General features: G+C 48.5%; 5 protein-coding genes across 5 annotated transcripts; 2 read left to right on the top strand and 3 right to left on the bottom strand.

Annotated features, from left to right (window-relative positions):
- Positions 1 to 457: 457 nt before the first annotated feature.
- Positions 458 to 835, bottom strand: PENARI_c001G02614 (uncharacterized protein; the record flags this gene model as incomplete). The annotated part of the gene is made up of 2 exons (XM_022626323.1): positions 458 to 533; positions 603 to 835. The coding sequence occupies 2 exons, from the start codon at positions 833 to 835 to the stop codon at positions 458 to 460; spliced, it is 309 nt and encodes a 102-aa protein (XP_022494007.1).
- A 1,465-nt stretch (positions 836 to 2,300) lies between these two features.
- On the top strand, positions 2,301 to 2,552 carry PENARI_c001G04831 (uncharacterized protein; the record flags this gene model as incomplete). Its single annotated transcript, XM_022626491.1, has 2 exons — positions 2,301 to 2,410; positions 2,516 to 2,552. The coding sequence occupies 2 exons, from the start codon at positions 2,301 to 2,303 to the stop codon at positions 2,550 to 2,552; spliced, it is 147 nt and encodes a 48-aa protein (XP_022493435.1).
- A 56-nt stretch (positions 2,553 to 2,608) lies between these two features.
- PENARI_c001G03395 (putative extracellular threonine rich protein) lies at positions 2,609 to 4,855 on the bottom strand (the record flags this gene model as incomplete). The annotated part of the gene is made up of 1 exon (XM_022626381.1): positions 2,609 to 4,855. The coding sequence occupies one exon, from the start codon at positions 4,853 to 4,855 to the stop codon at positions 2,609 to 2,611; it is 2,247 nt and encodes a 748-aa protein (XP_022493557.1).
- A 1,225-nt stretch (positions 4,856 to 6,080) lies between these two features.
- PENARI_c001G00230 (MCT family MFS transporter) lies at positions 6,081 to 7,662 on the bottom strand (the record flags this gene model as incomplete). Its single annotated transcript, XM_022626126.1, has 2 exons — positions 6,081 to 6,246; positions 6,311 to 7,662. The coding sequence occupies 2 exons, from the start codon at positions 7,660 to 7,662 to the stop codon at positions 6,081 to 6,083; spliced, it is 1,518 nt and encodes a 505-aa protein (XP_022493954.1).
- Positions 7,663 to 9,695: 2,033 nt separating this feature from the next.
- Positions 9,696 to 11,458, top strand: sxa2 (putative pheromone processing carboxypeptidase (Sxa2); the record flags this gene model as incomplete). The annotated part of the gene is made up of 4 exons (XM_022627111.1): positions 9,696 to 9,894; positions 9,951 to 10,233; positions 10,291 to 10,517; positions 10,566 to 11,458. The coding sequence occupies 4 exons, from the start codon at positions 9,696 to 9,698 to the stop codon at positions 11,456 to 11,458; spliced, it is 1,602 nt and encodes a 533-aa protein (XP_022493449.1).
- Positions 11,459 to 12,421: the final 963 nt, after the last annotated feature.

Here is a 12,421-nt window from a genome sequence, read left to right as displayed (position 1 = left end):
CCATAACGCAGATTTTCAATTTCTTCAATTTCTAGCTCATTTCCTAGGCCTATAAGGTCTAGGATCCATGAAATAAAGCCTATCAATAGCCTTATTAGCCAATAATGTATTATCATCCTCATTTTTAAGTGTTTCCTCTAATTCTTTGGCCGCTAAACCAGCCGCTATTTTCACTGCGTCCGCTAAGCACTAAGCTTCGACTTATCTTCTTTCTTAAATCTGCGCTGTACTAGCCTATTATCTAAACTTGATGAAAGGGGGCTTTTTATAGCTCCCTTTACCTAGCGCTTGCTTACTAGCTTTTTCCTGAACGTTTTATAGCTAGGGAACACCCTGGATTCTTTTGAGGTCGGTTGTTTTATAAGATATTTTAGAACTTCCCATAAGTTCAACGCTGGACAGACAATGAGGGCTAAGGAATCATATCCGTAACAACCTCCGTATATAAAGCCGGTGCTTATTCCAGAGTAAACTTCTCACTATATCCGATTGGGCCTCTACCATCGTTGGTGTATGCGACCAGCCAAACATCACTACACAGACCAGATCAGCATCACATTCTTATTAAATCAATGACGCAAGCTCAAGTATTATTTTCTTACCCTGGACGAAGCAACTCTCTTGGTACCTTAACAGTAGCCTTTTCTGGCTCAGCCGGAGCGACACCAATAAAGTCGAATGTTTTGAAGTCTCGAGTAAGAAAGAAGCCGACATCCTCCGTGTCAAGTCTCCATGTCAGGTCCCAAGTCCGACGCGATTTTATAATGGGCGTATCGAGGACTAGCGCAAATGTGGCTGGCGCAAGAGCGAGGATAGAGAGCAATGAGAAACGCATTTTTGGTTATCAAATGAACTCCTGAGGAAAAGAAAACCTGGTGCTGAATATATACAGGAACGGGTTTAGAGGCTGTTTTTATAGTGGTCGTCCAAGAGCCAAGCTGATGACATATTTTCTTAAGGGTCTCATTCTAAATGCGTGCATCTCTGCAAAGCAAGTCATTGCGGGGTATGCACTTCGCTAGAATGTTTGGCATTACTTGGACCCGGGATTACAGTGTATAGGACAATCAATCATAGTAAGTCTACATGTCTCGTGTGATATTGTGTGCATTCACTATCTGCAATAAAGCCCAAAGATCACGATTGAGCATGGAGAGATAGAAGCTTATTGGTCTATACCTCGGCTCTTTTATTCGATACGACATTGTACTATTGCAGGCAAATAAAATATGAGTCCTGCTTACGTGCATACGGGAATTGTCGGCTATTGTAGACTTTTAGCATGATACTGGCACTGTTAGTACATATATTTTCTGCTATCGACATCTTGCAGCACGAGATGCACAAAAAGAAGATGTGCCCCCCTGTTATGACATAACTTTATCTAAGATCTATTCGGACTTGCTAAGGACTTGCTAAAGAAAGGGGATGTTCCTCCACTGAGCGTAAATCTTTTCCCCGTCGACACAATAAAAGAGGATACATGTACAACGCTTAACCGCTGGTTGCGCCACCAATATGTGGTGTGATGTAGGTCTCACATATACGGGGTGGCGTATTGAGACTAAGCTCAACGCAGAACTATTTTGAAAATGGAAGTCCAAGTCTATGGGGATCTGTGTGTAGTTCAATAAGAGTAGGTGTTATTCGATATAGTCCAAGTGCAAAAGTTGTGGGGCTTGGCGTTTCAAACGGATATTCGAATGAGCATCTGAGCGATCAATTGAGCGAGCAACCATGCCATGGCTCATCAGCTCCCAAGGGGAACATAAACTAAGTATTTGCCTGTACGTAGGCTTTCTTTTCTCTGACGTGCCCAGCCAATTCTTCTTAGATGACAACACCTGGCATTCGGAAAATTTACCCAAGGCCTATCTCCACACTTGTTCGATGACGGGGATGTTCCTTCAAAAAGCCGGTAATCCTAATGACTAATAAGTGTAGGAAATTGCGACTGCAAAAGGGTAAGATTGGGAGCACAAAAAAAGAACCTTGCTAAATTCGAGCAGTGGGCCCAAGTCTAGATGAACGCCGTCATGAAAGGAAACGCTTTGATTAATACATAGGTATTACTGACATGCATATGAACAGAGAAATAAAATAAAATCCTGTCTAGATAAATAGCAACGACGATGACAACCTAGACATCCAACTAAACGGGGACCGTCACGGATCCGGAGAAGAGTCTTATACTGCCTCCGAGTGAGCTAGCGACACTTCTTACCCTAGTAGCTCATGGGGATAGTAGCCATAATAAAGAAGGAGCTTAGCCCAATAATTGTAGTGAAGGCCGAGCCATCATGGTCTCCAGTGAGAACCTTAAGGACATTCCGAAGAAGGAGCGCGTCATCGTTCATGACGATGGTACCGTTGGACGTTCTGCATCGGATGGTTATGACAGTGACCTGGAGTAGGATTACCTCTTCCAGGAGGAAGATTAATGTAACAAATACATAGTCGAACAGAATATCAAAAGCCACATTGCATTACTTCCAAACACCCTAACTCCTCTAAGATCACCGAGTGTCAGCAAGGCCGAACCTCTCATCTAAACAACAAATTAAAAGGATTAACCACTTTTCAACTCTAATACAGAAATCCAAGCAATCTAAGCCCTGAAACGACCACGGTGGAAGCGAGGCAAAAAGGCAGGCACAGACGCAGCCTCAGTGAGGTTCGCAGTGGTAGTCCTATTCGAGATAGTCGAGTTGCTGAAGAGGGCCGTGATGTTTCCAAGGGGGGCTCGTCGAACAATATCAGGGGCCACAAATGCTCGCTTAGTTGGCTTAACTTGGGAAGAACTGGTGCTGAACCTAGTCTCTGATTTGGTCTCTGACCTGGAAGGCGCGGTTGTCAACGTGCTGCCAGTTGTCCTAATCGCGGAAGAGGAGCTTGTGGTTCTGCTGGTTCTCTCTCTGGTGCTGGTTGGTACGAAAGGAGTCGAGGTGCTGGTGATGGTGCTGGTGCTCGTGATGGTGCTGGTGCTGGTCCTGGTGCTGGTGCTGGTGCTGGAGCTGGGGCTGGGGCTGGAGCTGGAGCTGGGGCTGGAGCTGGAGCTGGAGCTGGAGCTGGAGCTGGTTCTGGTGCTGAAGCTGGTTCTGGTGGATGTCAAGACTCCGCCACTGTTGCTTGGAGGGACTGTTGAGCTGCCTCGGCCTGTGGTGGTTGATCCACCGCCGCCACCTCCAGGTGTGATGCTTCCACCACCACCTGTCGGGTTACCACCTCCTGTTTGGTTACCACCACCTCCGCCACCACCGAGGTTAGCTCCTCCACCAGCTCCTGGATTTCCACCACCACCACCTCCTGTTGGGTTACCACCACCTCCGCCTCCACTCGGGCTAGCTCCTCCGCCAGCTCCTGGATTTCCACCACCACCACCACCGGGATTACCACCACCACCGCCTGGGTTACCTCCACCACCACCACCTGGGTTGCTGCCGCCGCCGGGGCTTGCACCAGCAGCAGCAGCAGAAGTACCTGGGCAAGGGCAGCCAGTACCAGAAGACGAAGCAGCAGTGACAGTAACAGTAACAGCAGGAGGGCAAGTAACAGTCACAGGCTCGACAGGGACAACAACAGTCTCCTTAGGGCCGGAGGGACTTGCACTACTGCCGCCGCCGCCATTTATAGTCTGAGGAGGACCGCCACCTCCACCACCGCCCGTAGGACCAGTGGTAGAAGAGTGAGTAGTGCTGGGCTGTTCAGTGACCCCTCCACCACCACTAGTGGGAGAAGTGTGAGTACTGGGTTGTCCAGTACCACCTCCACCTCCACCAATGGGAGAAGTTTGGGTACTGGGCTGTTCAGTACCACCTCCACCACCGCCAGTGGGAGAAGTGTGAGTACTGGGTTGTCCAGTACCTCCTCCACCACCACTAATGGGAGAAGTTTGAGTACTGGGTTGTCCAGTACCTCCTCCACCACCGCTAGTAGGAGACGTGTGAGTACTGGGCTGTTCAGTGCCGCCTCCACCACCACCACCAATGGGAGAAGTTTGAGTACTGGGTTGTCCAGTACTACCTCCACCACCGCTAGTGGGAGAAGTGGGAGTACTGGGTCGTTCAGTGCCGCCTCCACCACCAACAATGGGAGAAGTGCGGCCACCACCGCTTGGAGTTACACTTCCAGTACCACCGCCACCAGAAGGGGAGGTGGTAGAGGGTTGAGTAGTGGAAGGCTGAGTGGCAGGCGTTCCAGTGGCTCCACCTCCTCCAGGAGAGGTAGATTTACCAGGCGAGGTCTCTGAGCCACTGGAAGAAGCCCCAACTCTGCCGCTAGTCTGGGGAATAGCAGCGGTAGAGGGACCAACACCGCCTGTGGAAGGACTAGTGTGGGGGCCAGTGGATTTCTCTGGTCCCCCAGTCGAGGGGCTGGTGCTGGGAACATTGGAAGTTCCAGGACCGCCAGTCGAGGTAGTGTTGGAGGTTTCGACAGTGCTAGTGGACGGACCAATGGCGGGACCAATCGGAGAACCAGTCGAAGGACTAGTGGTGCCAGTTCCAGTTTCTGTACCGGCAGTGCCAGTTGGCGAGATTCCACCTGCAGGGGAAGTAGGCGAGGTACTACCTCCCTCTGTGGTAGGGGTAGCGGACGGTTTACCACTACTGCCTTGCTCGGTGGTGGTAGTACCGCCACCACTGCGGTGTTGGGTCGAGGACGCTATATCCGCGGTTAGAACCGACAGCAAGGAGCTCTCAAGACCGGGATGATTATTGCGCTCTTCCAGGTCCCGCCCCTGCAGACGGTGGCTATCCTCAAGACCAGGCTCCAGCGCGACATCGGGAGCAGCCGCGACACTCTGGAGGAGCGTCCAGAAACAGGCCAGCAGCAGTAGGCAATTTCTCGAAAACATGACTGGGACGTAACCTAACGAGGTATGTGCAGAATGATTGAGCAAGGGCTAGCCTAACCGGACAGGCACGGAAAGAAGGATAGAGACAGAGACAGGGACAGCAAAATCAATTGATAGAGCAGATCGCTTTTGAATTGAAGATTGATTTTGGCCGATACAGATATCGATATCAAACGCAACGTCGGGATCCAACGCAATATATGAAGTGAAGGTATATAGCAAATTGGATGCAGAATGGAGAACAATCCAAGACGAAGGAGAGAAAAAGCAAAGATTTCAGGTAGAGTAGGGAAGCAGCGGAAGAAGACGTGGCCATCACGTCGTGTATTTATTGGGACCAAGAAAATGAATGATGGTCTGATGAACGCTCGATGTCATCAGTAAGCCAGGTCTAGTATTTGGAGGTGATGTCGCTGTTTGTTTTTCTCCTTTGGGACGGTGTGTTGGTACCGTGGTGAGAGGGGAACTCGGTTGTCCTATTGGAATTCATTCCCAGTGTTCAATCCATGGGTTGGTGAGGTACTTGTCGCGATCATCGTGACTAGATATTTAGATCAGGGAAGCGGTTGGTGTTCTTCCCGCGGATATCTTATGCGCCCTAGCCAGGTCCAACCCTAAGTCGGCGCATACCGTAAGTATTGCATGTCTACATATTGCTTGATTGAGTCTAGATGAATAATGGTAATAATTAGTATCATAGGAACCTGTTTCCTTTGTCTTGTCTACTTTGCTGCATCTGTTGGGGTCAATTATAACGACGTCCCTGATGTGCGTAGGTAGGGCTCACCGGGTTGGTCCGGTACGGAATCGTCATCCGCTTGAAATGGCCCTGGAGCGGGGTGCGATGTCCGCCAGACCCCTAAATTGGGTGATCTCATTTCATCATTTCATCATTTCTATGGAGACATTGCAGCGGTCTATGGTTTCGATTTTATAATGTTGGCTTAGTGGATCGCAAACAAATAAAAGACATTAGGAGAAACTATGTACAGATAACTCAATGAACAAACGCTATTGAAATATTGGCTATGGATGCAAGCTGTTCATGTTATCGCTGTAAGAACCAAAAATGAAGCAAAATGATGAAGCAATGGTCTTGAGAAAACCCAACTTTTGTGTCTAACCTTTTATTTTGTGAATCATGAATCGTGTCAGGGTTACCAGCTATCAATATTGGAACACCGAGGTAGGATATTGTATCCGATTTCGAATACCAAGTTCGGGATTAGTAGATCGCGAGGGGGTGACGCCAGCCAACCTGAATAACCTTTACGGCGGTGCAACATGCCAGGCCAGCAGCATAGCAGACAATAGTGAATGTAATCAGACCCCAGTATGATCCATTGCAGCGTGACAAGATTTCACCAGCGATGGGAATTCCGGTGAGAGTACTGTGGCAAACGTATGTCAGTTACGTGAAATCACAAGCAGAAGCAAAATAACAAAGGAACTCACCCGAAGCTCACGATGGTGTAGGCAGTTGCGTAATACCGGCCGTAGTTTTCAGTCTTGCAGAGTTGACCGACACAGACTGGCGTCAAGCTGATGTTGCTTCCACTGGAGAAACCGAAAAGCGCAGAGTATACAATCAGTAGGGGTAGACTGCTCCCGGCGGGAAGCCACAGACAGGCATTGCAGAGTAAGCAGAGCGCTACGGTTGCAATGAGAGTGTTGAAGCGACCCAGGAAATCCGCAAAGAAACCTGGGAGCCACCGACCAAAGAATGAACCGGCGTTCAGGATTGCGATAATTTGGTAGGAGAAATGGCTTGAGAAACCGTGGTCGAGGGCGTACGATGAAATATAACTAATCGGCACGAAGAGACCCCACTCGATGAAGAAGACACTGGCAGTTGTAAATGCGAATCGAGAATCGCGAAAGATGCGGAAATCCGGGAGAATGTTCTCCTTGGAAAATGGCTTCTGGGGCAGTCGAGACCTGATGAGAAGGTTTGCGAGTCCCAGTACAATCAAGCAGATCAATGCAACAACTCGGGTCGCCCATGCCCAGCCAATCTTGGGAAAGAGGCTTTCCAGAATCAAAGGAAAAGCAATACCTCCGATAGAACCACCGGTGGCAGCCATTCCAGTTGCGACTCCACGTTTCTCGTAGAAGAAATGGCCGATCGCCGAGATGGCCGGGGTGAAAATGAGAGACGCTCCGACTCCACCCAGGACACCAATGACCAGCATGAAGTGCCAATATTCAGTGCAGAAACCAACAAGAATGATCATGGCCATTTCAAAGACGGAGCCTGCGAATACGAGGAGGCGTGGGCCACGTGCGTCGAAAATGGGACCGACTTGCACTCCGCAGAAGAAGGTGAGGAAGGCGAACATTCCAAAGATCCATCCAATACTTCCGGCGCTGTATTCTTTCAGCTGGTGGGTTTGGATATAGGCCTGGAATGTGCCTATGGTGTTGACCAGCCCGAGGGATCCAAACAGGCCAAGGAAGCTACCAAGCACAACCAGCCATGCTTGGAGACCCCCCTCGGGGTAGGTGTTGCCCTCTGCATCGGTTGTGACTCGACTAACAGGGTCTCTTCGGGCTGACCTGTGAGATGGGGCCACTGTAGATGCTGTTCGGTAGACTTCATCTTGGGTGGGTTCTTGCTCTGGGGCAGGGTTGGTCAAGTCGGGTTGGACTTGCTTTTCGTAGTCTGTGTCTTCATTCTTCGTCTTTTCTTGATCCACGTTGACAGAGCTCTTCTCTGTGAATGCCGTCTCAGTTGGGTGGGCAGTGTTCAAAATATCAGGTCCATGGTCGCCAGAGTTGATATTGGCAGACCTGACATTGGTGGGCATTCTACAGAAAGGGCCGTTGGTTGATTCTCCACGTTTTCTCCGCGTTGAAAATGACTTGTCTGAGAGCTGTGAATCTGGGGGATCTGGGAAGAAGTTGGGTAAAGAGGGGTCGATATTAGCAATCGAGACTTGGAGTCATATGCAAATCCAATGGAGAATTTTGCGCGGAATTATTCCCATTGGTGTTAGGGCGGATCCTCGGGGTCTCTAGTCCGTTTTGAGGTGGTTAGAAAAATCGGAGAGCGAGTTTATTGGCAGCCGTGGAGTGGAGTGGAGCTAACAGCATCTGGCAGGTCCAGCACAGCCAAGACATTGTATACCCAGATCAATAATCCTGATCCTTTCACCGTATTCTGAGATATTGACTCATGTGAAGTATATCATTTGACCTTGTGGTTTCCTAGGAGATTTAGATACGCCATCTTGGGTCAAGATATCTGGAAATACTTAGGTCTGGGCTATACAGATAGTCAGTATGTTACTATATGCCACTGATAGCCAGCTACCTATCATGCATCATTTCACGGTAGTGTTGGGCTAAATCCTTCAAATCATTATGCAGTAAGTAGGTGGGCAAACAGGACCATCTATCATATGCAATTGGTGACTATATGTACCAGCTTCACCTAAATGGACAAATATATATAACCACTCGATCGATCGAGTCTCTCCCCTACAGCGGAATATAATATCAATAAATGACTGCAATACCATTCCAGACGATTTAGCCTACGAAAAATGCTAGAAAGACGTCTGCGCGCAGATGTTCATAATAAATAATCTTGATGTTGACGGAAATTGTCCAATATAGTGTTTCTGAACCATTAATCACGTTATGCCAACCTTATCCATCGAACTGGGCTTGTGGTTTAGTGGTATAATACTCCCTTAGCATGGGAGTGGTCCGGGGTTCGATTCCCCGCGAGTCCATTCTTTTTGCTTTTTGTTTTTCTTTCTTCACCCATTATACAATATAGTCTTGACACCTTTATTTTGGTCATTAAAACACAATAACCTGCTTCTCTATTCTCTTATCATCAAGTTACATCGACTCGGTGAACGCGGAGTCCCGGATAACACAACTGCCGCAAACGGCCCTGAGCCTTATCAGTCTCAGTTGCGGTGTACCAAGCCTCACATCTAGCCGATCGCATGCGAACAAGCAACTCGCAGAAAGCTTGGCGTCGTATCTTAAACCCCGAAGCTGCAGGCACAATCATATTCAGGTACCATCTCCCACGTTGTGATTGTTTTTTGGGGCGACGCGGCCGTTCCCGCTCCCCGCATCTCCAGCCATGAAGATAGTCAGGGGCGAGATGATTCGGCCATCTTTCGTGTATATGGATAATATACCCGGATATAACCACTGTGAGACCATAGTATCTTAACAAAGAAAACAGAAACATCCGCCGCAAGCCGGTCGTCTCAAGCCACCGGCAGGCAACCTCATACAAGTCGAACTGCATGATGGATGTGGAGGCCATAGTGCTTAGCCGACGGGTTAGTGAGGGGATAAGGACCAATTAAGCCAATTAGAAGCTGCTCCTGCTCTTTATATACAAGCTTTACTATCCCAAATTAAAAGATAACTGTCGATCTAGCCGGAATCCGTCGCTGCTCCGACCCTCGTCACATCTGTGCGCATCCCCTCAATGCCGCAGATGCAGCCATGACCATGCACAAATTATTCATTCCAACAGCAGCGTTGTTGAGGTAGCAATCCCACAAGAAAGATTCTATGCTGAAAACAATAATAGCAGCAGACTAGCAGACTCAGACAAATTTCCTTTTCCGGGGGTTGGGGAATGACCCCACCGAAACTGATATCAGTGGATAATCACAATTGACAGGGGCCGTGGAGGCGTAGAAGAAGCATCAGTTAGTCCGAAGCTAGGTAATTTCTCCAATCTTCCAATCAACTCCCACCAGTCTCGGGGTTATATAGCTGTGCTTCCCCTCACTCAAATGAGCGAACGAACATCTCACTCCACCCTTGATTCCTGATTCGGGTCCTTTATACAGACTCCAGCAGAATGTTGCTCAAATCGGTGGTGACATCCGCACTCCTGGCCCTGTCATTGGGCTCGGAGCTCGTGGATGCTTCCAAGCATGGTAAATTCGGACAAAAGGCACGCGTGCCTCAGGAAAGGGCGAAACGAGCCATTGAGGCTCGAAGCGAGGAGAAATCGCACCCGAAGAAAGACTTTCGCTTTCTGAGCAACCATACAAAACGTGGGTGTTAAGCTGCTCCCATTATAACACCAGGATAAGAGCTAATGGATTGATAGCTTACTTGGTGGACTCCCTACCCGATGTTCCATTTGATCTCGGCGAGATGTACTCTGGTTTGGTGCCTATTGATAAACATAACGAGTCTCGAGCGCTGTTTTTCATCTTCCAGCCTACAATCAACGAGCCTGTTGATGAAGTCACCATCTGGCTTAACGGTGGTCCTGGATGTAGTTCCATGGAGAGTTTCTTGCAAGAGACTGGTCGATTCTTGTGGCAGCCGGGCACTTTTGCGCCGGTGGAGAACCCGTATGCTTGGGTTAACTTGACCAATGTGCTGTGGTGAGTATTGTATCTCACTTGGATCGAACTGAGAAATTGATTGTTAACATTGTGAAGGGTTGATCAACCTGTTGGAACGGGATACTCAATTGGTACCCCAACCGCCGATTCCCAAGAGGAGACTGCGCAGGACTTTATCAAGTTCTTCAAGAATTTCCAGAAGCTTTTCGGGATTAAAAACTTCAAGATCTATGTCACTGGAGAGAGTTATGCCGGAAGATATGTGCCCTATATCTCGGCTGCGATGCTGGATGAGAAGGACAAGGAGTACTTTGACCTTGACGGTAAGTGGTGATGAGACGAAGTATTGAAACTAGTCTGACAGTTTCCAGGTGCATTGGCATACGACCCATGTATTGGACAATTTGACTACGTGCAAGAAGAGATTCCTGTCGTGCCCTTCGTCCAGGCAAACGCCAACCTATTCAACTTCAACGAATCATTCATGGCAGAGCTCGAGAAAAAGCACAAGTCCTGCGGATACGAGGATTTCATCGACAAATACCTCACCTTCCCACCACCCGAAACACAACCCCCCATGTTTTTCAACTATACCACAAATGCCGACTGTGACCTCTTCGACCTCGTCTACTACGAAGTCTTCCACATCAACCCTTGCTTCGACCTCTATGAGATCAACCAAATGTGCCCCCTCCTCTGGGACGTCCTCGCCTTCCCCACTTCCCTGGTCTACCAAGCAGCAGGATCAACAGTCTACTTTGACCGCGCAGACGTCAAAGCAGCCCTCCACGCGCCCAACGTCACCTGGGCCGAATGCTCCGCCGAAGCCGTATTCGTAGGCGGAAACGCTGGCCCCGAACAAGAAGGCGATATTTCCGCAAACCCAATCGAGCACGTCCTACCGCAGGTCATCGAAGCCACAAACCGCGTTCTAATTGGTAACGGCGACTTCGATATGGTCATCATCACCAACGGCACGCTCATGGCTATCCAGAACATGACCTGGAACGGTCATCTTGGTTTCCAGGAGAAGCCGTCTACGCCTATTGACATCAAGATCCCGGATTTGCTGTATGCTGATGTCTTTGCTGAAAATGGTGCTTCGGATCTAGATGGGCCTCAAGGTATCATTGGTGTTCAACACTATGAGCGTGGTCTTATGTGGGTTGAGACTTATCAGTCTGGTCATATGCAGCCGCAGTACCAGCCCCGTGCGGCTTATCGACACCTTGAGTGGCTGCTTAGACGTACTGATGAGATCTAAGTGTGGAGTAAATAGAGCAGGTGTGAGCATGTACCTGTGGATTGAGGAGGGAATTGAATATATAGAACGGGGTCTAGTATGTCATGTTATGTATACAAACAAGAAATGAAATACATATACAGACTTGTATTTCCAAGACAGACCGCAACTTATCAAGGGATGATCGATCGGTGTTATCATTGCATTACCCCAGAAATTGCCACGGTAACTTATCTCCATATGGTACATGTATTGACTTCCCACATATTGGCATCAAGGGTAGACTATTCGGTATTACCTCGGGAATCATTGATTGCTTTCCGACTTTCCCATCATAAATGTTCAATTACTGTTGTGATTGATCAAACTATTGTTGAGTGATGTCACAGCCACCCGGACTGGCCTGCCGCTTTGAGTATAACGTTTACCCTCTCGGCAATAACGCGGAGATCAATAGTAATCGTGAAATGTGATTTGTGCCAGCTACATTATCAGTATCTCCTCCTTGGAGGTCTCCTGACTAGAAGTTTGAGTCTATCCCCTGCCTATTCCCAGAGTGGATCTCTATATGAGATAAAGCCCCAGGGCAATAGAATCTCCGACTGTACCACAATCAACAGACGGTTTTAGTGGTACAGAGCGCTCTAATACGCTGAAGCATAGGTCACGCGAACCTCACATTGCGTACTTAGTAGTACTTAGTACGAGTTCACGCGATTTACCCCCTGCGCAATTGAAATCTGCCAAGATTCAAGGCTCCCACACAGGAATTTGTTTTAGCCATCGACAAACAAGAAGCCATTCAGAAGGTAAAGCATATCCCTAGTGCATTATCTTCCACTTTGCGTCCTTTCCTATCATACAGGCCATGCCAAGTTCAGTCTCAGTGGAGATATATACGTGCTGTACTGGGTATTGCCGAGGACTCTCCACCTCCACGAGGGGAGGAATGCTCTTACCGGTAATGTAATTTTAACCACATGA

The sequence above is a fragment of the Penicillium arizonense genome (genome assembly GCF_001773325.1).
Source record: "Penicillium arizonense strain CBS 141311 chromosome Unknown PENARI_contig001, whole genome shotgun sequence".
Lineage (NCBI taxonomy): Eukaryota > Fungi > Ascomycota > Eurotiomycetes > Eurotiales > Aspergillaceae > Penicillium > Penicillium arizonense.
The sequence above is the reverse complement of the archived record's forward strand: the minus strand, read 5'-3'. Positions and strand labels throughout refer to the sequence as shown.